Source organism: Equus asinus, chromosome 13, assembly GCF_041296235.1.
Source record: "Equus asinus isolate D_3611 breed Donkey chromosome 13, EquAss-T2T_v2, whole genome shotgun sequence".
NCBI lineage: Eukaryota > Metazoa > Chordata > Mammalia > Perissodactyla > Equidae > Equus > Equus asinus.
In genome coordinates, this window is record NC_091802.1 from 58,352,017 (window position 1) to 58,378,211 (window position 26,195).

The 26,195-nt window shown below is 47.9% G+C and overlaps 1 protein-coding gene and 1 non-coding gene across 6 annotated transcripts in view; both read right to left on the minus strand.

The window, feature by feature from the left end:
- Positions 1–11,040: 11,040 nt before the first annotated feature.
- The window catches only part of CYTH1 (cytohesin 1), an 81,463-nt gene continuing 66,308 nt past the window's right edge, over positions 11,041–26,195 (minus strand). For all 5 annotated transcript variants that reach the window (XM_070483737.1, XM_014863334.3, XM_070483738.1 and 2 more), the window contains exons 10-13: positions 21,109–21,185; positions 17,724–17,795; positions 16,919–17,073; positions 11,041–13,123 (exon numbers count right to left, since the gene is read on the minus strand). In XM_070483737.1, the coding sequence (XP_070339838.1) occupies positions 13,045–13,123; positions 16,919–17,073; positions 17,724–17,795; positions 21,109–21,185 (383 nt within the window). In that variant the 3' untranslated portion in view covers positions 11,041–13,044. The remainder of the gene's footprint in view (positions 13,124–16,918; positions 17,074–17,723; positions 17,796–21,108; positions 21,186–26,195) is intronic.
- Positions 25,013–25,115, minus strand: LOC123276554 (U6 spliceosomal RNA). The gene has a single exon (XR_006513058.1). It is a non-coding gene; the product is annotated as a U6 spliceosomal RNA (small nuclear RNA).

Consider the following 26,195-nt stretch of genomic DNA (forward strand, 5'->3'; position numbering starts at 1 on the left):
CCGGGGTATATGGGAAATCTCTGTACCTTCTCCTCAATTTTATTGTAAACCTAAAACTGCTCTAAAACAATAAAGTCTATTAGTAAAAATAAAAGTGAAAAGCAGGATTAACTTAAGTCACATGAGGAAGTCGCAGGTCTCTGGGCTTCCTGGCAGCCAAGGTGAAAAGCTAAACAGACGATGGTTTCCAGAGACCCCGGGGTCACTTCGTTTGGAGTCATGGACAGACGGTTCTGCAGGGCGGCCCCCCTGCAGCCCACGAGACAGAACCAGGCTCGGCGAAGCTGCCTGCGCACACTGGGCCTCAACAGCTTTCTGGGGAGGCCTTCAGAGCCCTCCTGCCTGTCGGCCTCAGCCCTAAGAAGGCAAGGCCGAACCGTCACAGGGACTGGACTGGGCATCAGGATCGGGCCCTGAACCTAGACGCTCTCACTGACCTGGGAGAACGTCTGGATCACGCCTCACCCTCCCTGGCCCTTGGTCCCCTGTAAAACAAGCGAGGGTCCTAGGAGATAAATACCAATGAGTAGGACACCCTGCAGCAAAGTCAAGCCACGAATGATGTGAGGAGACGCCGCGCAGAGCTCCCGGGAGGGCCTGTGGCGCTGGCACGGGGCAGCGCCTGTCTTCTGAGTTCACTGAGTTCTCCGAGCCTTCAAGTCTCGGTGTGTTAAGCCCGGGAGCCACTCCTCCCCGCCTGGGCTGTCTGTGAGCACGAGACGAGGACAGCTCCCGTGGATTTTGCCCGAGCTGAGACAAACCACTGTGAAATTAAAATCCAGTGATTAGGTGAAACTTGGCAAGCTGTACAATTAAGAGCGAGACTTTCCCAGCAGAAGAGTTTGGTGGGAATCGTGACAGGGAGAGTACAGGGCACTGGCAGGGAACGTGGGATGGGGCAGGTGGACTCCTGGGGGTGCAGGCCCAGCTGGGGCCTTAGGGATGAGCAGACTATCCCAGGGAAGAGGGAGGTGGGCGACTTCCAAGTGGAAAGCAGAGCGACTGCAGGGGCCAGGAGGCGGGCGACAGATGGTCGATGAGAACACTGCAAGAACCCAGGGGCTGGAAGGAGGGGAACCTGGAAAGGGGCAAGGAAGAGCCGAGACTGGGAGGTGAGCAGGGGCAAGATCCCAGAGAATGCAGAGCTGGCCAGACGGGCAGCGAGAGTCGGTGCCTCAGGAAAGTCCGAGCAGGTGGTCTGAGCAGAGGGAATGGACCAGGTACGGGCAGTGCTGGCCGCAAGCATGCAGAGGGGCACTGGTTTCTCCTGAGATGCCACCTGCAAAGGAGCACGATGGCATACAGGTTTAGGAAATGCCACCTGCTTGGGACACTTGCAGAAGCCGAGAAGGCCTGCAGGAAGGAACACCGGCTACGTGGCCCAAACCAGCATTCCCCAAATCTGTTGAGGGGCGCCCGTTAACATCTGGCAGGATGCTGGCTTTTTAGGTAATAGTTGGGGAAATATATGATCACAGAACAAAGGAAATTCAGACCCTCCGACACCCACTGGTGGGTGATGGGAGCCCCCTTTGGGCCCCCTGCAGGAGAGGCACTGCCGTGATACGGCCAAAGGGACAGGAGAGACACCACAAAAGTGGCTTCAGGATTTGACACCTGTGGGTCTGGATTAGTGGAACAAAGAACAGACAAGTTGGTAATTACTGTGAAGAGACTTTTTGCTCAGAAAGCAGACTTGGATTTGAATCCGGTCTACACACACAAAACCATCTGGAACCTCGTTCCGGCATCTACGCCCTTCACATCTTGGTTTCCTGTGAATGACCAGCCATCTCACGTCGCGAGAGTTAAATGAAGAACTGAATGAAAAGGCCCTGGAACACGGGAGCTCAACAAGCTAATCATGCGTTGCTTAAGACCACAAAGAAACGAGGACTCTGTATAATAACCCCTGCCTGCATGTTTACTGATGATGTTGGTCATGGAAATGACAGGCAGAATTTGGAAGCCGAGGCAGAGCCGTGAAGGAAGCAAACAAATTTGGTCCAACTGAATCTGTCCCCAGACCCAAACCCGAAGCAGTGCGCTTCGTGAGACGGCGCGTGGCGAAACGTGAGGCAGGAGGGGTTAAGGAAGATGGCGCCGGTCTCGGCTGTGACTCTTCTCGTCCACCTCGGTACAGGACACGTGTTCTGGCTCTGATTCACATGGCCGTCTGTGGGCTAACAGGGCCTGAGGATGTTTACTGTCTTCTCTGAAAGAAGCTCCAGCCCAGCCACCCGTTTATTGAGCACGGTTAACCAGGTTAGGAAACGGCTCACTCCGGATGGAAGCTGGACTTGAACTAAACCATGGAAGTCCAGCAGGACGCTTGGCTGGTAAGGAGATGCCTCTGAGAGCAGACACCTCACAGCAGAGTCTTGAGTAAACACGGCTGCTTGCAACCTGTCCACGCAAGACCGGTCACAAAGGCACTCATAGTTCCATAACAGGAGTGGGACAACGCTTTCCTGAAGCACAGAGAGAAGGAACGAGTTGAATGTGACAAGCGGCCCTGGACACGGCGGGCTTGCCCATACGGCCCTCCCTTGGCGTGCCAGCACCTGGAAGGACACAAGAAAGAGAAGTGTGGCAGAGCGCTTCCTCCACACCCAGCATTTACCCGTCTCACGTGTCAGCCTCGGCTCAGCGCTGTCTGTCTCCATCGAGGAGTCATCTCCGCGCTCTTGGGGAATGCTCATACGTTCAGCAACACGGAGGAGCAGCTGTTGGGCTTGTCCGCACCTCGCACTCCAGAGCAGAAGCCTGGCCACTTGGCGCAGCTGTCCACCGCCTCGAGCGAAGGGGTAAGTCAGCTGCCCCTCGCTCTGGACCCCAAACCGCACATGGGGTTTCACCCATGGCACGTAGAGAATTAAATTTCCCATTGATAGCAAAGTTTTTAATAATAATAATGATAATAGCTAAATTGACTGAGTTCTATGTCTCAGGTGCTGGCCTGTGTTGCTGTTTGGTTTTTTTTAATACACATTCCCTCAGCCTCTTACAACTCAACGAGGTATGCGCTGTCACATACAAATGTGCACGTGCGTGTGCATGTGTGTATGCACGTGCACGTTTTCTAGCTCTGTCCCCTGAAAGGGCCAAGAGGCAAAGATACCCCAGAAGCCATAAGCACACCTAGCACTCAGATCTTGGTCTCTAAAAGGAACCAGGGCCCCTCAAAGAAATGTCTGACCCTGGAGCTGGGGCAGGGTAGGTACGAGATGATTCCGGACCATCTTGCGATGCAGGGAGGCGTGTCACGGGACACAGAGCAGGCTGAAGGGGCTCCCGCTGGCAAAATCTGGGACAATCTGAGCACCAAACTCACTCAGGACAGTAACGTGTTACAGACTGTTGGAAACAAGAACCCACGCGTCTGTGCCAATAACAGATGCACACGAGGGCAGAAGACAGGCCCCTTCCCACAGTCAGGATGCCGAGGGCCAACCGGTCGACTGCAGGGCGCTCTGGAGATGGGGCTCACTCATCATTTCGCAGCCACTAGAGGGAAAATGCGTTCAGGCGAGAATCACCAAAGAGGCCAAGTCTGGGAGAAATGTCACCAAGGAGCACTCTTGAGGTGGTCAGAGAGCAGGTTCAGGTGCAGGCTGAGGCGCAGCGGACACCCTGGTAGAGAGGTCCAATCAAGCAGTCAGCGACAAAGAGGGGCACCTGGGGGAGAGTGGACTCACACAGGCACATTTAGGGACCCCAGCAGGTACAGCACTTGAAGCCATGGGACTGGTCATCCGTCCAGGAGCGAGCTTATGAGCACTGGAGGCTGGAACCCCGGGTACGCCCGCAGCTGATGGGTGGGCAGAGAGCAGAAGCCAGGGACAGCGGCTGACAGCGAGCCGTCAGAGGCAGGGGAGCCCAGATGGGCTCGTCCACCAAAGCCAAGAGTGGAGGGGGGCTGAGAAGCAAATGAGAAGCAAGGATGTAGGTGCGATGAGGGTGCACTGCAAAACTCCAGCCATGCACACAAAACCCGTACACGCATGCTCACAGCAGCATTATCCACAATGGCCAAAAAGTGGAACTAACCCAAATGCCTATCAACAGACGACAAAATGTGGTATATCCATAAAACGGACTATGATTCAGCAACAAAAGGGAATGCAGTACTGACACATGCTCCACCACAGATGAACCTTAAAAACATGCCAAGTGAAAGAAGCTAACACAAAGGATTACACAGTGTACGATTCCATCCATATGAAAGGCAAATCCATAGAGGCCGAATTTAGGTTACTGTTTGCCTAGGGCTGGGGTGAGGATGAGGAGTGACCAACAGCGAGAACAACAGGGTTGGTTTGGGGTTCATGAGTACGTTCTCAAATGAATTGTGTTGATGCCTGAAAAACTTCGTGAATATTCTAAAACCACTGCTTGTACACTATTATTTCTTTTATAATTTTTATTTAATTTTTGAGCTTACACTGGTTTATAACATTATACAAATTTCAAGTATACATCATTATATTTCACCTTCTGTGTAGATTACATCATGTTCACCACCCAGAGTCTAAGTGCCAATCGTCACCGCACACACGTGCCCTTTTGCCTGTCGTCGTCCCTCTCCCACCGTCCCCTCCGGTAGCCACCAATCTGTTCTCTGTATCCACGTGTTTGCTTCTTCTTGTTTCATCTGTGTGTTTGCTATTGCTGTTGTTTCTATCTTCCACGCATGAGTGAGATCATACAGTATTTGGCTTTCTCTGTCTGACTTTATTTTGCTTAGCATAATACCCTCAAGGTCCATCCCTATTGTCTTTGCAAATGGCAAGATTCCATCTTTTTATGGCTGAGTAGTGTTCCATTGTATATATATCTCACATCTTCTTTATCCATTTGTCCCTTGTTGGGCACCTAGGTTGTTTTCAAGTCTTGGCTATTGTGAATAATGCTTCAATGAACATAGGGCTGCATGTACCTTTTTGAACTAGTGTTTTTGTGTCCTCTGGATAAATACCCAGAAGTGGAATAGCTGGATAATATGGTAGTTCTATTTTTTTTTTCTGCTTTATCTCCCCAAACACCCCCTGTACATAGTTGTATATCTTAGTTGCAGGTCCTTCTAGTTGTGGGATGTGGGACGCCACCTCAACGTGGCCTGACGAGTGGTGCCATGTCCGCGCCCAGGATCCGAACCCTGGGCCGCCGCAGCGGAGCGCGCGAGCTTAACCACTCGGCCACGGAGCCAGCCCCTATTTTTTTTTTTTTTTTTGAGGAATTTTCATACTGTTTTCCATGGTGGCTGCACCAGTTTGCATTCACATCAGCAGTGTATAAGTGTTCCCTTTTCTCCACATCCTCTCCAACACTTTTTTTGGGTCTTTTTAGTGATAGCCATTCTGACAGACATGAGGTGACATCTCATTGTAGTTTTGATTTGCGTTTCCTTAATTATTAGTGATGTCGAACATCTTTTCCTGTGCCTGTTGGCCATCTGTATATCTTCTTTGGAAAAACGTCTGTTCATATCCTCTGCCCATTTTTTGATCAGTTTTTTTGCTGTTGTTGAAATGTGTGAGTTCTTTATATTTTTTGGATATTAACCCCTTATCAGATTTATGGTTTGCAAATATCTTCTCCCAATTACTAGGTTGTCTTTTTCATTTTGTTGGTTTCCTTCACTATGCAAAAGCTCTTTAGTTTGATGAGTCTCATTTGTTTATTTTTTGTTTCCCTTGTCTGAGGAGACACAATATTCAAAAAGATGCTGCTGAGACCAATGTCAAAGAGTGTACTGCCTAGGTCTTTTCCTCTAGGAGTCTTATGGTTTCAGGGATTACATTCAAGTCTTTAATCCATTTTAAGTTCATTTTTGTGCATGGTGTAAGATAACGGTCTTTCATTCTTTTGCCTGTGGCTGTCCAGTTTCCCCAACACCATTTATTGAAGAGACTTTCATTTCTCCATTGTATGTTCTTGGCTCCCTTGTTGAAAATTAGCTGTCCACACATTTGTGGGTTTATTTCTGGGCTCTCGATTCTGTTCCATTGATCTGTGTGTCTATTTTTCTGCCAGTACCATGCTGTTTTGACTACTATAGCTATGCAGCATATTTTGAATTCAGGGAGCGTGACATCTCCAGCTTTGTTCTTTTTTCTCAGGATTGCTTCGGCTATTCATGGTCTTTTGTTCTTCCATACAAATTTTAGGATTCTTTATTCTGTTTTGTGAAAAATGTCACCGGGATTTTGATAGGAATTGCACTGAATTTGTAGATTGCTTTAGGAAGTATGGACATTTTAAGTATGTTAATTCTTCCACTCCATGAGCACAGCATATCTTTCCATTTCTTTGTGTCTTCTTTGATTTCTTTCAACAACGTTTTATAGTTTTCAGTGTACAGGTCCTTCACTTCCTTGGTTAAATTTATTTCTAGGTATTTTATTCTTCTTGTTGCAATTTAAAATGGGATTGTATTCTTGATTTCTCTTTATGCTATTTCGTTTTTAGTGTATAGAAACACAACTGATTTTTGTACGTTGATTTTGTACCCTGCAACTTTACTGTATTAGTTTATTATTTCTAATAGTTTTTTGGCAGATTCTTTAGGGTTTTCTATATATAAAATCATGTCATCTGCAAATAATGTTTGACTTCTTCCTTTCCAATTTGGATTCCTCTTTTTTCTTTTTCTTGTCTCATTGCTCCAGCTGGGACTTCCAGTACTATGATAAATAAGAGTCACAAAAGTGGGCAACCTTGTCTTATTTCTGTTCTTAAAGGGACAGCTTTAAGTTTTTCACCACTGAGTATGATGTTAGCTGTGGGTTTTTCATATATGGTCCTTATTATGTTGAGGTACTTTCCTTCGATACCCATTTTATTGAGAGTTTTTATCATAAACAGATGCTGTGTCTTGTCAAATGATTTCTCTGCATCTGTTGAGATTCTTCACTTGGTTAATGTGGTATATCACATTGATTGATTTACAGGTGTTGAACCATCCTTGCATCCCTGGAATAAATCTAACTTGATTGTGGTGTATCATCCTTTTACTGTATTGCCATATTCAATTTGCTAATATTTTCTTGAGGATTTTTGCATCTATGTTCATCAGAGACACTGGCCTGTAATTTTCTTTTTTAGTGTTGTTCCTTGTCTGGTTTTGGTATCAGGATAATATTGAGCTCATAGGAGTTAGGAAGTGTCCCCTCCTCTTCAACTTTCTGGAAGAGTTTGAGAAGGATAGGTATTAAATCTTCTTTGAACGTTTGGTAGAATTCACTGGGGAAGCCATCTGGTCCTGGACTTTTGTTTTTGGGGAGGGTTTTGATTACTGTTTTGATCTCCTTACTGTGATCAGTCTATTCAGATTCTCTATTTCTTCCTGATTCACATTTGGAATCTGAATCCAACCTTGATTCAGGTTTGGAAGGTTGTATAATTCCAAGAATTTATCCATTTCTTATAGGTTATCCAATTTGTTGGTGTATAGATTTTCATAATATTCTTATAATCCTTTGCATTTCTGTGGCATCCATTGTAATTTCTCCTTTTTCATTTCTGATCTTGAGCCTTCTTTTTTCTTGGTGAGTCTAAAGGTTTGTCAATTTTGTTAATCTTTTCAGAGAACCAGCCCACAGTTTCATTTAATGTGCACTTTAAATGGATGAATTGTATGGTATGTAATTATACTTCAATAAAGTTTTATATACACATAAAAGCCTAGCAGTGAACAGGAAGGAAAGGAGCGGGAGAGCATTTAAGGCAACGGCTCTCCCACATCAGTGCACATCAAAACACCAGGAGAATCCTCTAAACCACGTTGGGCCCAGTACAAGGGACTCTAATTCAGTTGGTGGGGCTGGGGTCTGATATTTTGCATTTCTAACACATTCCCAGATGCTGCTGAAGATGCCGATCTGGAAACCACACTTTCAGAACCAGGGAAACCATTGGAAGTGATGGTATTTGTTCATTGGTGGTGTTTTAAAATTGAGACATGATTCATTTTACCACAGAATTCACCTTTTAAAAGTGTAAAATTCAGTGGGTTTTAGTACATTCACAATGTTGTGCAACCATCACCACTAACTCCAGGATATTTTCAACACCCCAAAAAGAAAACCTGTACCCATGAGCAGTCACTCCCTATCCTCCCCCAACATCTCCAGCCTCTAACAACCACCAATCTACTTTCTGTCTCCACAGATTTGCCTTTTCAAGATAGTTCATATAAATAGAATCATACAAAATGTAGACTTTTGTGCCTGGCATCTTTCACTTAGCATAATGTTTTCAAGATTCAGCCATGTTGTAGCATGAATCTGTACTTCATTCCTGCTTATGGCTGCATAATATCCCATTGTATGGACATATTAAAGTTTATCCATTCATCAGTTAATGGATATTTGGGTTGTTTCCACCTTTTGGCTGTTAATGAATTATGCTGCTATAAACATTCAGGTGCAAGTTTTTGGTGGACATGTGTTTTCCATTCTCTTGGGTATATACCTTGGAATGGAACTGCTTGGTCATACAGTAAATCTGCATTTAACTTTCTGATGAGCTGCCAAACTGGTTTCCACAGCAACTGCACCATTTCGCAGTACCTTCAGCTTACAAGGGTTCCAAATTCTCCACATCCTTGCTAACACTTGGAATCGTCTGTCTTTTTGATTAATAGTCATCCAAGTGGGGGTGAAGCGGTATCTCATTGTGGTTTTGATTTGCACTTTCCTGATGACTAATGATTTTGAGCATCTTTTCATGTGCATATTGGCCATTTGTATATCTTTTCTGGAGAACTATCTACTCAAAATCTTTGCCCAATTTTTGATTATTTGTCTTTTTATTGTTAAGTTCAAAGAGTTCTTCATGTATTCTGTATACTAGACTCTTACCTATGATTTGCAATATTGTCTCTTATTCTGTGGGCTGTCTTTTCACTTTCCTGATAGTATCCTTTGAAGGACAAACATGTTTAATTTTGACGAAGTCCAAGTCACCTTTGTTTTGGTTGCTATGGTTTGGTTTCATATCTAAAAAAACACTGCCTGATCCAAGGTTATGAAGATTTATATGTTTTTTCTAGATTTTTTTTTTTTTTTTGAGGAAGATTAGCCCTGAGCTAACATCAGCCAATCCTCCTCTTTTTTCTGAGGAAGACTGGCCCTGAGCTCACATCCGTACCCATCTTCCTCTACTTTATATGTGGGATGCCTACCACAGCACGGCTTGCCAAGAGGTGCCATGTCCACATCCAGGATGTGAACCAGCGAACCCCTGGCTGCCGGAGTGGAACATGCACATTTAACCGCTGTGCCACCATGCCAGTGCCCTACTCTAGATTTTTATTGCCTTAGCTCTTTAATATTTAGGTCTTTGATCTGTATTAGTTTTTGTAGATGATGTGAGGCAAGGGTCTAACTTCATTCTCTTGAAAGTGGATGTTCATTTCTACCAATACCATTTGTCGAAAGACTGTTCTTTCCCACTGAATTGTGGCACTCTTGTCTGAAATCAACTGTCCACAAAGGTGAGTTGATTTCTGGGCTCTCAATTCTATTCCATTGACCTGTGAGTCCATCTTCACGCCAGCAGCACTGAGTCTTGGCTGTGCTGAGTTTCGACATCAGAAAGCGTGAGTCCTGCAACCTTGCTCTTTTTCAAGATGGTTTTGGCTGTTCTTGGTCCCTTCCATTTCCATATGGATTTTAGGCTGGGCTCTTCCATTTCTGCAAAAAAGCCAGCTGGGATTTTGACAGGGCCTGTGTTGAATCGGTAGATCAACTTAGGGAGTATGGTCATCTTAACAATATTAGGTCTTCTAATCCATGAATACTGGATCTTTCCATTTATTAGGTCTTCTTTAATTTCTTTCAATGATGTTTTATAGTTTCCTGAGTATATCTTGCACTTTAAAATTTATTCCTAAGTATCTTATTCTTTTTGATGCTATTATAAATGAAATTGTTTTCTTAATTTCACTTTTGGGTTGTTCATTGCTAGTGTATTGAAAAAATTGAGTTTTGTATATTAATCTTATATCCTGCAACCCTGAATTCATTTATCAGCTCTAATAGGTTTTTTTGTAGGTGCTGTAGGATTTTCTACATACAAGGTAATGTCATCTGCAAATAAGTTAGTTTTACTTCTTCGTTTCCTATCTGGATGTTGTTTACTTCTTTTCCTCGCCTGATTGCCCTGGCTAGCCCTTCAGTACAATGCTCAATACAAGTGGTAAGAACAGACATCCTTGCCTTCTTCCTGAGCTTAGAGAGCTGTTGTTTTTCAAATGAAAGACTTGGACATTTTTGTCGTTTGAGGGAAAGGAACCAGTGGGGAAGGAGATGTAAGGATATGCACAAGAGAGGGGATAATCAACAGAGAGAGGTCCTGGGCAAGCAGACAGAAGGAAGGAGGTCACTTCTGCCAGAGATGGGAGGAAACAACAAAGGAATAAGAGAGTTAAGTTTGGCATCGGAAGGGAGGAAAGCTGTCCTTTCCATCTAACGGTCTCTCTTCTCAGCAAAGTGGAGAGGTCACTGGAGGGACAAAAGGGGTAGAGCTGGGGGCCTGAAGAAAAAGGCAAAATGGGAACTTGCTGCTGTTGGTAGGAAAGACACTCAGCAGTTGGTGAAAGGACCGCCAGCTGATGGGGAGAGGCCAGGACTCCTCCGTCTCCCTCTATTCTGTGACACCACACTGAGCGTCTGCTCTGCTTTTGAGTTCTATCTCACTGTGACTGCTCCCTGGCATTGCAGGCACATCTGGAAACTGAAACAATAATGAAAATGTATTCTGTCAGCTGAAGGCACATTTCTTGATCTTAATCAAGATGTCTGACATTTGTTTCTTCTTCAAAAAAGGGAGCAATGAGTCAGCTAATTGTCTTTCTTGCTCTGCTCTCCTTAGTAGAAGACAGAACGCTCCTCCCCACTTCCAATTTCTACTATCGCTGGACTTCAGAGGAGAGGGTAAAGCGATACGTCCTCCTGCACGGGCACACGTGACGAGCACGACCTTCCCACGCGGAGCGCAGCCCGCGGAGCGAGAGAACGCCAGTGACAACAGAGATGGTTTGGGCAGAGTTGGAGTTTATTTGCTGCAGTTCCTTGGCGCTAGTTTACAATGCAAAAAAAAACAAAAAACAATTGTAATAATAATTATAGTTTTTTAAAAACCCCGTCAACAACTTTCAGTCATTTCTTTATATTTTAAATTTTGACAAAATTTTTTAAACAAATACAAAATAATCTAAAAGGAGAAAAACTATACATGGAGTATTTACACCTCTGATAAATAGACTAATACTGACCCAGGGCCTCTCCGTCTAGGCAATATCCATGAGAACCAGCGCAGGGCCTCGGCCGGCCGGAGGCTCCAGCACGGCCCGAGGCGGCCTGGACTGCGGCTGGCACCGCCTGGCTCTCCACCCAGAAGCTTCAGGTTTGCCTGGACCCTCTTCCACCACCCTCACGAGCTCCGGCATAAACACGCCTGAAGCCACTCCAGGTAGGACCTACACAAAGGGGGGACCCCAGGAAGACCCCAACACTCCTCCCACCACTCCCTTTCACAAAAGCTATTTCCAGAGATGCGAGCCTGCCCTAAAGGTGTCAGAGGAGCTGGGGTCATGCTGCCTGGGGGAGACCGACGGCTCTCGGCCTTCTTGTGTGAAACAGCGCTCTGCACTGCCTGGTCCTGGGCAATTTGGAGGGGCCGCACCAAGATAGCCTGGCCAGCCCCCTGCTCTGCCTGGACTGGCACGCTGGGCCCTGGATGAGCGGCAGGAGCTGCCCCTGAGAGTCCCTGAGAGAATGGCAGGAGAACGCTGCATTTCACGGCTCCTTTCACACCATAAATTAGGAGGGGCAAGGCCAACTCACACACATCTTAAGGGAAAAAACAGCGATACAAGAGGCCAGCCTTCTCACCCTCTCGCTCCACCTGTCCCCTGCCAGCAGGTAACGGCCCACTTCCCCCCAATGCGCCCACCACAAATGCATCGAGAGTGGCCCAGGCAAGGGCCAGTTTTGAGGCAGAAAAAGCTGAAGCCCTAAGGTGATCCAGTAAGACCTACCCCATCCTCTAAAACGAGGAGTGGCGTTTTGTGGGAGGAGGAAGAAAAACCAAATAAGAGATAGATAGGTCATCCCGGAACCTCTGCTGGGATTACCTTCCTCACAGTTTTGGTTATTAGGTATTTAGCTCAAGGAAAAATGCTGACTTTCTATTTTAAAGCCCAACAAGAACGAATTCTGAAAGAGAAAAACAATGTGAGCGTCCAGGCGATTCTCTCCTCCCCTCAAGGCTCCCCCAGGCACTTGGAATGGAAAAGCATCAGCTGGAGCAGCCGCAGCACCGCAGATCCCAGCGTCGGACTCTGCCCAGTCCTGAGTCCTCAGGCACCTGCTGCCTCCCCAGCCCCTCTCCACCCCTTTCACCCGCTCCCACCAGCTTCCAGACAGGCAGGAGAGGTGGGCCTGCTGCGCCCTGGGCCCAGGGCTGACACCCCCTAGCAGATGCTCAGGGAGCTGCTTCTCCAGGAGAAGCCTCCCAAATCAGACTGGGCAGAATGCATCGGAACAGCTCTACTTTATCTTTTTCTTTTTCTAAAAAACAAAAATATATCTTTATAGTATGTGGCTTCTTCCATTCCACCTTTTTTCTTAACATAGAATAATATGTCAATACATGTACTTATGGTGCAGGGTTGAAGGCGTCTTCACAGGGAAATAACCGAGAGGTAAACAGTCGGCTCCGAGCTCTGCTATCAGACCTACTGAGCGGAGAGACTCCCAAGGAGGCTGCTTTGCTGACAGGAGCTCTGTTCTTTCTAGAGAGAGGCTCAGAACCCATGCTTGACAGGCACCAGGTCCCTCTTCCCCAGTGGTAACTGCCTACCCTTCTCCCACTTAAAAATAAAAAGCAAAAGCTGAAGCTAGTCTCTAGGAATCAGGGCGATGCCCAGCAAGAAGACGCTCCTGCTCAGCAGCCCTCTCCCGTCTGCGGGAGGGGCCGGAGGAAGAACCTGGGGCTTCACGCGCCTTGCACGCCGGCTCCGCTCACTGTGCAGACTCAGTGTCTTTTCGTGGAGGAGACCTTCTTCTTCCGCGCTGCCAGCATCTCATAGAAAGGGTCCCTGCTGATGGCTGCTCTGGAACACAGAAAAGGGGAGAACACAAGAGACTGAGGGATGGACCAGAAGAGACAGGCCCAGACAGGGTCTTCCCAATGGCACCTGTGCCCCCGGCCCCGCTCACCAAGTCAGTGCCATCAACCTTCACTGTACCCACATGACGGCTTAAGGGACGAGCTTTGAGAGAGGCACATGGTACACGTGACAAGATAATTTGGGGATGTTTACTGCCTGTTTCAACGTAATAATCAATCTAAGTTTAGTTGTACTCTAACTCAGAAAAACAAATGTAGTACTTTAGTCCCACGATGATGGTTGGCATTTGTCTGGCGCAGTGAGCACCACACAACCCATGTGTCACACGGAAGCATCTGGAGCATGGTGTGTTTAGATGGCGGCCACAGTCCGTTACCCTGCAACTTCTGAGTCCCCACGTGCACCAGCACGATAACTAAGAGCCCTAACCGGGCAATCAGTGCTGTTTCTGGGGCCGCAGTGAGCAGCCGGCCAGGCTGCTGTGTCCACAGCCCGGTGGGGAGGGAGGCTGGGCACGCTCTTGCACTGGCCCCAGAGACCAGCACAAGACAGTGACAGCAGGCCTCACGTCCCTCTATATTTGTCATTCTCAAAGTCCAAGTGAGCTGTGATGCAAAGTCCTAAGGCTCAGTGTGCGCCCCAGAGGAGCAGGACTCTGGGTGCTGCTTGGTCCCCACACCACTCACGAGCCCAGTGGCTGCTGGCTCTGCACCCAACCAGGTAAGTGACGGCTCCCGAGAGGTCAGAGAGGGTGTGTCCATGACAAGTGTCTCCACAGCTCTGCAGGGAAACTAGAACCTGTCAGTGCCCAGAATGCATCCTGAGGGGACTTCGCCACAAAGGGTCCAGCCACGCAGAGTGGTTATGAGGGAATCCCAGCAGGTGAAGCACTGCTTTCGTCTTCGGGGCACAGGGTGACTCTGCCTCAGCTCCCTGGCTGGGCCAGTCCCCTGAGGGACGCTCTGTGACATTTCCCGTCCACGTGAACGTGGTCCAAGAAACAGTGAAGAGCAGAGGCTGGACTCAGACAGACCCAGGCCCCATCCCAGGCTCCGCACGCACGGTGTGCTCCTTCTTAACTCACATCCTCGCAGGTTAACTGGAGGTACCACCCCCCGCCGGGTCCTGGGAGGCTGGGAGGAGAGATACCCGTACTGAGTGCGCATCCCAGCGCCTGGCAAACGGCAGCTCTCGATCCATGGGCGCCGTTACTGTGAGGCTGCAGTTCGGTCTGCACAGAGACCGCACTCTCTTGAACCAGATGCTTGTGACAATCATGTGCCAGTGACACTAGGAACTTGGGTGGCTGGAGACTCCTAGGAAGAGCACTAGTGAGAGAAAGACGTGTCCTGCACTTGACCTTCTGCAAAACCTTTCCAGCAACATTGTGAAGATGCTTGCATTCCATCAGACCCCTCTTCCGGCACCGTTCGCCTCCACCGTCTCTGCGGGGAGAAGCATCTAGAGCAAAGGACGGCTGGAGCTGAGCACTGCAGGGGGTCAGGAGCGCAGCTTCTTGAGTCAGAATGCTCGGGTCTGAAGGGCAGCACCACCTCTGTGGTGCTAGACAATTTAATTCAGCTTGCTGTGCCTCAGTGTCCTCTTCTGCACAATAAGCACAACAATCCTGCCATTCCTGTCCTGCACAGGGGTGTGGCGAGGAGCGAGGAGACAGTGCCGTACAGTGCTCGACTGCTATCTGCAAACCCTGCAGGGGAGACGCGGCCAGCTCTGGGGCAGACCACAGGGACCGAGCCACCCCACGAGGAGGCCTCTGCGCTCACCTCAACCAAAGGACTGAATGATACAAACGTGACTTCAAAGAACGCTGAATTTTTTCTGGCTACGAGTACAAACTATATGGAAGACAACAGGTAGAAGAGCAGACAAAACCTTTCTGAAAGAAGAAGCAGCGGGGCAGGCTCGCACGCGGCACGAGAACACACTGACACTCTAGAGGCTACTGCGGCACAGCACTCCCGCCTGGAGACATGACGCACCCACGACGTCCTAGGCGCAAGCAGGAATTTGGTACAAACTAAAGAGGGGACCTCAGATTGGTGGGGGAAATGGATTAATCAACAAATGGTACCAGCACAATCCGCTATTCACTTGGGGGAATAAAGTTCCATCTTTTATTTCAAACCAAAGGCAAAGAAAAAATTTCATACAGGCTAAAGAGTCAAATATTTAAAAACATATGGTGAAAAACGGTACAGGATGCACAGGTGATGCGCACTCTGTGGGACGGGACCCCCAGCACTGGCTCTCCCTGCCCAGGCCTCAGGGCCAGTGTCCGGTGGAGCGGGCCTCTGATATTGATCACGACTCCAGAAAAACGGAGCGCCTCATGCCCTGGATAGAAGGACAGTGGGGTCCCTGCCGACGCCACACTTCTAGGAACGGCCGTCAGCCCAGGGGCCACCAGAGGCCGGGAGGCGTGTGAACATGCACACTCTCAACCCTCAAACAGCCTCGTAGGTTAGGGGTTACCTCCATCCCACAGAGGGCAGGCAACGTCCCTGAGAGCCACCAGGGAGCCCCACCCTGCCTGCCATGCTAGGAGAAAGCTGAGGCTCTGGGAGGAAGGCAGGCAATGTACCGCGAGTCAGAGCGAGAACACAGCACAGGGGGACCGGACTCCAAACCCACGCCCTCCCATCTGGTTCCCCTCTCTTTTCATTGCATGACTTCCAGAGATTACTTTTGTGGGAATGAATGATCGGTCCCTTCCCCCATCATCCCATCATCTCCATCTTCAGTCGTTGACTCACTAGTTAACCCTGGCTTCAGCACTACACTGGTCTTAGAAGAGAGACCAAAAAACAAAACAAAAACTGGAGAATTCTCAACCCCCAGGAGTGGGCTGCGGCCTGGGTGGGAGAACACCCACCACATGGGACAACGCAAGGACTTGCGGGGCCTCCCTGGTCTCCAGGAAAGCTCCCTAAGGAAACAGCTGGGTGACATCTGACAGACAAAGTGCCCAGTGGGGAGAGCTAGGATGTGCTCTCAGGAGGAAGCACCACGGAGACGGGTGGTGATGACACAGACGGGGGCGTGATGGCAATCTGGACAGGCCGCACAGAAGTTCCAGGGAGGAACGAGGAGGAAGACTGGCCGCATCAGGACACCTCCACCCGTAACAGAGCTCACAGTGTGCGGCGTGACAAAGCAGGCAGAGCGAGAACCAGGAGCCAAGCCCTGGACCCACAGCTCCGTTCACCTTGCGGAACCCTGAGAAATCTCTGCCCTCCTCCTGACCCTCAGCTTCCTCACAGCACAGCGGCAAGGGGGCGCTCCATTTCAGGACCCTGGATCATGCCCACGTGGCTTTGGGAAAATTAGTTAACCTCTATTGGCCTCAGTTTCCTCATCTGTAAATGGGACCCCAGTGTCTCACAGGACAAAGAAATTACAGAACATTATGATTACTATCTCCACTGAGCTGCCCCCACAGAAACGAGACCTGTTTCTAAGGTATGAAAAGACCAGCTCAGCAAATGGCACCTGTGCCCATTAAACTCGCTCCCCATTCCCTCTTCGGGTCTATGAGGTGCCCCGGGACACAGAGAATGGGGCACTCTCTTAAAAATGCTCTAATGGTCAAGAATCCAAAGATTCACTGAGTCATCTGGGAGTCACAATCACACTACTCCCCGAACACAACGTGAGAAGGCCAGGACGGGCCGCACGTGTAACAGTTGGCGCAGTCAGGATCTCAGAGGTGAGTCCCCCCAGGTCAGAGCACGTCTCCTGTCTTCAGACACCACCTACTTGATGCATTTCATCCACTCTTCCTTCTCCTCAGGTGTGGGGGCTGAAATCCGGTACACAGTGTGGTTCCCCTCCACCACGCGCCCGTCGGCCTCGGTCTTACAAGCCTTAATGACTTGGTCTTTATTGTCAGGGATATAAAGCTCAAAGCAGTTCTGAGAATCAAAAAGAGGGGGACAGTGACAGAGGTCTGAGAAAGCTGCTGACCAAGAAAAAGTGTTAATTTATTTCCCAAAGACTCTTTATTCTGACCTTCATAAAATATAGGCAATAGAGATTTTCCTGTGGAAAAGAGGATCCTAGAAGTAGAATTCTGGAGAATGTAAACTGTGTATAAATAGGCGTTCTTAGCAAAGGTATCAACCAGATATATGTTAGCTCTACTCCTAATACACAGAAAATATGGAGAGATGTGTAGGGTACTTAATCCCTTTAAAGGCAAGCTAGCAACATCATGATATTCCAAAACAAAGGACCAATATTCACAAGGTCTCCAGAGCTCAGAGAACCAGCAGCCCAGTCGAGAGCGCGTGCTGTTCCCTTCTAAGGAGGGACAGCGCTACGCCTCATACGACGTTAAGTAAGCAAACTAAAGCAGCTGCACAGAATGAAAGAGGTTGTTTAGAATCTCATTTTTGGCTTGAACAGTAAAGATAAAAAGTTAGGCTAAATTAAAGGCCTGATAGTATGTCTCTGGTTTTTTTTTCCTTTTTAAGTAAACTTTCGCAATTTCATTCTATTTCAAAGAACTGCTACTACATCCATCCCTTTTGTGCCCCCAAAACATCTCACCAAAAATACTCACGGGTTTTTTGGAATCCTCCACCTCCCGGATACTCAGATTCTCTAGAGGGATAATCCCACGGGGCTCCTTATCCTGCAGAAGAGTTGGAAAGAGAAAGATGTCATTGACCCGTCGTTGCTCAGTTTGCAAACACGCATCCTGTTACATTCCTTACCCTGGCTCTCCCGCCTTCTCCCAGGACAGAAGTTTACAAACTGGCTCTAGGGCCCACACCTTGTGGTCTAAAACAAGAATAAGGTCAAGAACCATATAGGTGTTGTCAATATAACACATATGAATCCCTCTAACCAAAAGCCTTTGGCAAGGAGAGTGCCCAGGGAGCTTCAAGAGATGCCCTGAAGGCGTGTGCTTGGAAGAGCTCGCGAGGGGCCTCGTCCAGGAGGGAACGTGTGAGCCCTTCACGCAGGAAACTACCCTGCTTCTTCGCCTGGCTCGCCTACTCGTCGTTTAAGACTCAGACCCGGCATCAGCCCAGGCTTGCCCTAGGTGCCCAGCTCTGCGCCCCAAGGCCTGGGACCATAGCAGGGTTGCATGTCTTTACTATTCATTATCTCCAGCCCTATATCCTCCCCTAGTCAGCCTGTAGGACCCTCAAAGAGACACTGCCTGGCTGACAACGCCACAGGATCTAAAAAGGCACTAAACTTACGTCCAGAACAGACCCGATACCCCACCCCTGCCACCCCGTCATCCCCAGCTGGCTCCAGGGCAAACGTTGCTGAGACTCCCTGCACACTCTCCGTCTGCAGGGCCAGCTTTCCTCTCCTCTTCAAGGAAACAATCTCATAACGCGGCCTATCTTCGAATTTGCAGGTACCAGTTATTCTGGCGTTGGGATCACCTTTATCTGCCCTCCACATCTGTGAGCTTTTCTCTAATTGTCTTTAAACTTGTCTCTCAGATACAATCTCTCTCAGCCTTTCCTCTATGAATGTGATTCTACTTTTAGCTAATCTCTTCCACTCCTTAAAGTTTTAACTTATTTGTTAATAATTAAGTTACAATTCTACAATTATATGGTTATATTCTACATACATAGTTTTGCTTCTCATTTGTTTCAACTCAGAAAGTTCCAGAGGGCCAGGCATCTTGCAGCCACTTCCACAGTCTCATGAGAGAATGGAGGCTGGAGGGAGAGCTCACATCTAACACCCCGAGCTGACTCTCCTCTGGGATTGCTAATGTCCAACGTCAGGGTCGTTCCTTCTATTTGGGGAGGGACGTGATGCTCACGGGCACACCCTCTGGGACAACAGTCTGGAGTCTCTGCCTGTGCTACAGAAAGTGAGGCTTGTTTTCACACTTCCCCATTTCACTGATTTCTACCCAGCAGCAGACCTTACTGCTCCTCTATCAGAAGAGGAAAAGGGGAAGAATTCCTACTCAGTTTGCTTCTCTCAGACTCAGGGCCCTGAGGAGGTGGCTAGGGCACATTAGTGCCCCAGGGCCATGTGGCAAAGGGTCCTTCCACTGGGCTCCAGGCTGCTGCCTCCATCCCGGCCACCTGGTGTTGAAGTTACTGAACTAGTTCCGCCATTTTTCTTATTTTGTTGCTATTGCTCCACTTGTTTCCACTAGATTTGCCTGTTTATTAGGTAATTCTGTGTGGAAGTCTCCACCTACCCTCTTAACCCTGAGGCTGCTCCTCTGCCCCTTAAGAAATGAGCTCTCTGTGGTCCCACTGCCCAATAGAACGCAGGCTCTCTGCCGAGCTGGGTTCAGGTGACACCCCCATGGTCAGCATTGTGAAGCCCACAGGATTCTAGAATCCCACTGCATTACTACTGAGACTTCCCAGTACTGAGGGGCATTACTGCTTCGATGCCTGCATGTTTCCTTTTAATGCAGAGAACAGCGAGAAAAACCCAAAGACAATCTTAAAGATGTCATCAGTCTAGATGTCTTCAAGGAAAAAGGTAAAATATGGGGCAGCGGGGGAGACAAAACAGAAGGAAATTTCCCAAGCTATTCACAGTGGTCCTTTCGGGGGCGAAACAGGAGGAATTTATATTTTTATTGTTTTATATATTTGAACTATATCACTCTCATATGTGAAAGTTTTTTAATTACAGAAAAGCAAAGCCAGCTGCAGACTTTACGGGGCGTGAGTTTAGCCCCGTAACACACAAAATGCTGGTCAGAACTCCCCTGAAAATTACTGGATGTCACAATAAACAGTACACCTTCAGGATGAGTGACTGAATTACAAGCAAATGCCATTAGGAATCGCGTTCCCTATGGGAGAAGCTGCATCTGTATGACGTCCACGGTGACGGAGAACCCGAGGTGTTGAAGGTGACAACAGAAACCCACTTCACTCTGAGGCGGCACAGTGCTGAGGCGCGGACCTGTCCCCTGCTTCCTACGAAGTCTTACACAAACATGGCCAGGGCTTTCCTTTTGATTCAAGTACCATCTTCATCTACATTAATTACAAAAGACACTTCTAAATCCTCATTTTTTCATAAGATCAGTGACTTTCACTCAGTGAAGACGTGGCTGGAGGACAAAAGTAAAGCATCCCAACTCAGTGACCTTGATTTCTTTCAAGACACAAGTCCAGCGCCGCCAGCTGTACACCTGCTGTGCTCTCAGGTGACGAAGAAGAATGGCAGAAATGAGAGCACCGAGTCGCAGGTGGCGAGCCCGTCTACGTGCCAGCCACCAGCTCGAGGCTGTCTGGGTGCTCTGTTAGTGGGGGCTTCAGAAAAGGTTTTATTTTACGATTTTTATTCTCACAGGCTTTTATTACAAAAGAACCTTAGATTTAACACATATGTGCAGTTCTAATTCCATTCCCACTGGATAAAAACCAACAAAACTTCCAGTTTAAGAAAACTTCAATTTCTTAAAACTCCAGATAATCTCTAACTCTTCCCATTTCATTTCACTTCTTTTTCCTCTATCATATATTTTACCCCTTGGCTGTTTCTTCTGAATCACATGCTTCAGCATTTCTGCCACCCTAGAAAATGTGAACCCTCCGAAATACGATTATCTTCATCTCCCTTCCAATAGGGCCACAAACTCTTTCTTGGCAACTGATCCAAGTCCACTCTTTCCAGCCTGGCTCTAAAACCATTTCTAATGCCATGCATAATGTTCTCTCTACTGCTTTCTCCTGGCCAGGCATCTCTGGTCCCAATATAGAACTGGATGTTGGCTCAGAGCCCCAGTTCCTCTGGCAAGACACTCCACATCACCCTCAAGGACCCCAATTTTGAGATGTGTCTCAGTTCTCCAACTTCACGTAAAGTCTCCTCTCATGCCTAAAGACGTCGAAGAATAAATGCGACTGTCTCCCCACCGCCTCCTCCTACCACGTTTGATTAGAGTTGTTTCGAGGCCTGGCCACCCTTGTCCTGGCCAACCAGCAGGCGCTCACCGTTGTATATTCAAAGTAGTAAAGGCAGTTGTCAGTCAGAATGAACCAGCGTCTTTTCCAAGTCTTTACCCTGCCACCTGCAGAGCAAAAAGAGATGCATGTTCGACAGGAGTCGGTCAGGCTGGCGCGGGCTCCGTAACACATGGAGCTCTGCTCTCAGAGAGGGGGAGGGAGGAAGCAAGGGGCAGGGAACCAGGGGAACATTGAGACCATGGCAAAATTTACATCAGTAACAAGACACAGAGCCAAAACAGAAGCACCTTTCACGGAGTGAAAGTCTGTGGGTACAAGCAGAGCAAGCAAGTCAGGTGGCAGCCTGGAGATGAAACCAGGACAGCAGAATGAGAGCATGGGTTTGGGCGGAACCCGGGCAATGATGACTCTCAATGCAAATCTGATGGGAGCCAGAGAAGCGTGGTGGAAATGGGAAAACAAACAAGAAGAGGGGAGAGGGTCAGCCCCCTGGTCCAAGCTACACTGCCAGGTCAACCAGCCTCTGGGGCACGCATGGAGCTGTTTCCTCAGGAGGGGCAGGAGGGAGGAAACAGGAAGCAAGGCATTTGACTCTCTTCACAATTGAATCCACAGTTTCCTAGAACAAGGAGCTCAAATTCCCTGGTTGCCCCCTCTACCCCACCTTCCTGATTGCAGTGAATTTCTACACTGGCTTTTAGGCTTCTGGGCCAGTGTCCTAAAAATAAAATTTCCCCAGCGTCCTGGGTGAGATGAAGTGGAATCCCTGTATCAGAGAAGAACCCACTGGCAAGCAGAGGGCCCGCTCAGGAGCCTTCCAGTTCTGGACTTCTCTCCAGAAGCTGGTAAAAAAAATAGCTGGGCGAGGGGCCACGGCCAAACGGGCACTAATGGGGGCTGTGAGCCGGTAGGGCTCTCTCAGTCCTGCTCAATTCAAAAACGCTGGGTCATGAAGTTACGCTGAGATGGACACTAAGGAAGGGGAAAACTCGCCTGTGACCTGTTTGAATGAAGCCACATCCTGCTCTCAGTCATGACCATGAACCACACCTTTCTCTTCCTCTACTCACTTTGGGTCAAGGGAAAGCTTTCTGAACACAAACCATACAAAAGTTATCCAAAGGCGTTCACGTGTTAAGATACGCACGGCATTTTACAAATACTTCCTACTGTCCAGGACAGTACATGCTCTTTCTGCTAAGATTTAACCCACAGAAAACATCACTTCTCCCGTCTTCATAAACAGGCCCATGGGGTGTAAGTCCAGTGTGACCCTAGTCATGTTTTATCCCTCGCCCCTCATCTCAGACAGCTAAGCAAAGAGTCGGACAGCTTTACAGGGAGTATTTCCAGCTGCCAAGACATGCCTGCGTGCCCACACCAGCCTTCCTAAAAGAAGCTGATTGCTGGAGTAATGCCAATAACGTTATGGCAATAAAGGGTCAGCATAGGTCCTGGCAGCTGGTAAAAAACTCTTGGACCTGCTGGCCCCTTTCATGGCTCTGCTTGGGTGCCTGAAACCTCGGAGGGGTAAAGTGATGGATCGTTCATCGCAAAGGTCCTAAGCGGCACAGCCTTGGGTTATGGAACGAGGTGTGCCGTGAGCAAGCGCGTGCTGCCCGCCCGCCTGCCCTACACTAGCCAAGCAAAGGCTGACCCCCCCCCACGGCGGTTTGCCAGTTTATATGCGCGTGTGCCTCTGGCCCCTAAAGGCCCTAAGGCATGACTTAAGAAAAAACATGGATGAAAATAAGGCATGCATGTGGAAAACAGGAAAGCCTGGGCAGGATCAAAATAAATAAGGAGGAGAAAGACGACAAGGAATATATTTAGAATTGGAGCCAATCTGTTGTAAAAAGGAACCGCTCCCCATTTCAGGGGCTGAGAAATCGGCTTTCCCACCTCCTGGGCCTCCATCCCCACACGGGACTCAGCACACAAGACACCTCAACCCACGATGACTACCATGCGCTCCCTCACAGAGCCACCCAGAGGCACTTGGGGTTCAGGGTCACAGAAGAGGGGTCAGATGCCAAAAGGAAGATGGAAGGAAATCTAGGCAAGAAAGCAAAGCTGGAGACATCTTCTCCCGGATTAGAAAAGCTTGGTTATGTCCCCTGACAATCGGCCGCGTTACAGAGACCTCGACCACGAAGCGTCACTGTGGTCCCGGGGCAACACTGCCATGTTGAAAGGAAAGCAGACAGGACACAAGCAGACAGGTCAACGTGCGCACCTAGGACAGTCCCTGTGGAACTCACAGGACCACCTCCCACACTCACGGGTCCTGACCCCTGGATGTGCAGGCCAGGCTTCCCCTAGAGTAGGGAATCACCCGACAAGTCCCCAAAACGTTTTCATAAACGCCAACGTGTGGGTCGTTCTTTTTACATGTAGCTCCGCTCAAGTAATGCTAAAGCAGACACCTGAGGAGCTCCTCACCTAGGAAAAGCCTATTTCTCCCAAATCAGCAAATGGAGAGCAGATACCAACGACATAACTAAGAGGCCAATTTGGGGGGTTTATTTAATGACGACTCATTGAAAAAGAGGAGGGAGAAAAATAAAACAAAACATAAAAAACAGAGCTGAGGTTGCAATGCCCTCCCCTAACACCCAGGAAATCAAATCAAAGGACCTCAAGGAAGGGCTTGGGGGTTTTGTCTTCTTTTCAAAAACTTTACTTAACATCATTTTGAGTTTGGGAAACAGCATCTCCCTTTTTCATGCAAAGGCAAATGTCCTAAGTTGTCCCATTTAACTCTTGTCCTAGTTTGCGCTCTGACTGTGGCACATCAGAAGCACATGGCTTTGGGAAGTCAAAACTGCCTTCTCCTCCTCCTCTTCTCCACTTTAGAAATTAATTCAGGGATGTCGATTTTAATTCAACAAATATAGCTTAGGCCTGGCCAAAAATTCCAAGAGAAAATTCAGTGAATACTTTCTCTGCTTTTATAAACCCACTCTTAGTATGTTTTCTTGCATTACCACATTCAGTCAAGTTTAAGTTATTCCACATGTGGTGCCTAGCTGTCGATGCACTACGTACTACTCCTAAAAGGCAAAACGGAAATGGCTCCGAACCCCTGATCCTGACCAGTTCCCTAGGGACTGTACAACAAGTTAGAAGCAGCATTAACACTACCACCAGCAATTAAAAAACAAAATAACCAAAAATAACAAAAGAAGAAAACGCTGCAGCAGTTACAGTGGCCTGGGCAGAGCGCGCGAGCAGGGCGAGGGGATTACATACCTCCTGGAGTTTGGGGCAAGGAAAAGGAGAGCCAAAATCATGGAAACATACAAATGAGGGAGAAAAGAAAATTAAAACAAAGAAATTAAACCCGACTCCTTATTTTTAAAGTGCACTGTATTAGTCATTCGTGTCTGCCTGGGGGGAGCAGGGGACATAAAAACACTACCCTGGCGAGCGCCCACTCTGCAGGCGAGGAGGGGCTCCTCTCATCTGCCACCTCCCACTGGGTAAAGGCAAGATCTGAGGCATGACCGAGAACCTGGTCCCAAAGATGCCACAGATCAGTTCTCACCAAGCTAACATGTGTTAGTATATCTAGAATCCAGATCAAAGAGAGTGAAGACTACTTTGGGGAAAATTAAATGTCTTTCTTCAGACAGCTACCACTTTTTAAAGTGTGTGTAAGAACGCACACACACAAACCCATGAATACATATGTACATATGTGTATACACAAGAATACACATCCTTACAGCTGTATGCATACACAGACATGTACACACAGCTACAGAGGGTGGCACCCCGCCTTCTGCAGCACACAGATACAGAGGGGCGGGTCTGAGCGCACTACAATGAAACACGAGATGAAGGGTTTAGGACGGTTTAGGGGAGGTTTAGAAAAAGTCCCACTATAACCTAAAAGCGAGTCCCACATTTAGTTAAATTTTTTCTTTTTAAAAATATGGCATGCCTCATGAATTTGCATGTCATCCTGGTGCAAGAACCAAGCTCATCTTTGTACCACTCTAATTTTAGTATCTGGGCTGTCAAGCTAACACTTAGCATTAGCATTTAAACAAATTTTGCTGGAGGGGGCAGTAAATCCAAACTTGGATGCACTTTTAAATTTCCAGTAGGTTTCCTTTTTAACTCCATCTGCTTGGCAATAAAAACACAGAGCAGAATGGCTGCCTTTGGGGTTAGTAATTTTAGAGCCTTAACTTCAAAGATTCTACTGGCTTAAAGATATATCAAGTGTTGATTAATTCAAGAGATATTTAAAACTCCAATCAGTGAAGTGGTGCTTTAAGGAGAATTTATGAATTAAGTCATTATGTATAAACACGAGGACTTGGGACATGCTTTTAAAGGAAATATAAATCCTACTGCTATCTGAACTGGTCAGAAATTAAAGTTTCCATTTCAGTGCTTCCCAAGGTGTCAGTCAATGGCCAAGAGAGTGGACTTCTAATCTCATGGGACAAGCAGCTGAAATGGTAGAGAAGGACCATTCTAACAAATACCTGTAATGTGGGAACTCACACATCAAAAGGCCAACACGGAAGAAAACAGAGAAAAGTACTCTTTCAGTGGCCATAAAATGGACATCATTATGTCCAGGGGCTCTCTCTGTGCTCTGAAACAATTAATGAAATAATCCCATGTGGCCGTGAATATGTATGAAAACCCACTATTCTTTTCCTTTTGGTTACTCTATCAGTTTCAGGGCAAGGCATGACCACAAATCTCAGCAATACAAGCTCACTTTTGGCAGAGGGAAAAGGAATAATCTTTTATTTTTCTGAATGAACAAAATCATTAACGTGGCTGATTCAGATTGGAAAGGAGGGGGAAAAAAAACCACTGCCCGAGAATGAGTAAGAGTGCTGTGGATGCGCTGCAGCCAAGGGCTCTAGGTTTGCCATGCACACTGCCTGTGGGGAGCAGATGCAGAAGGAAGTGATGATGCACTGGGGTGGGGGAGGCAGGAGCACCAGGTCAAATCTGTGTGATGGGAAGTAGAAAGATGGACACAGCTGGTCACCCTCCCAGTGACTGAGGGGGCAGGGAAGGGGAAAGGACCAGGTCCTGTGGGAACTGCCTTGAAACAAAACCTGATCGATCAATTCCACAGTGGA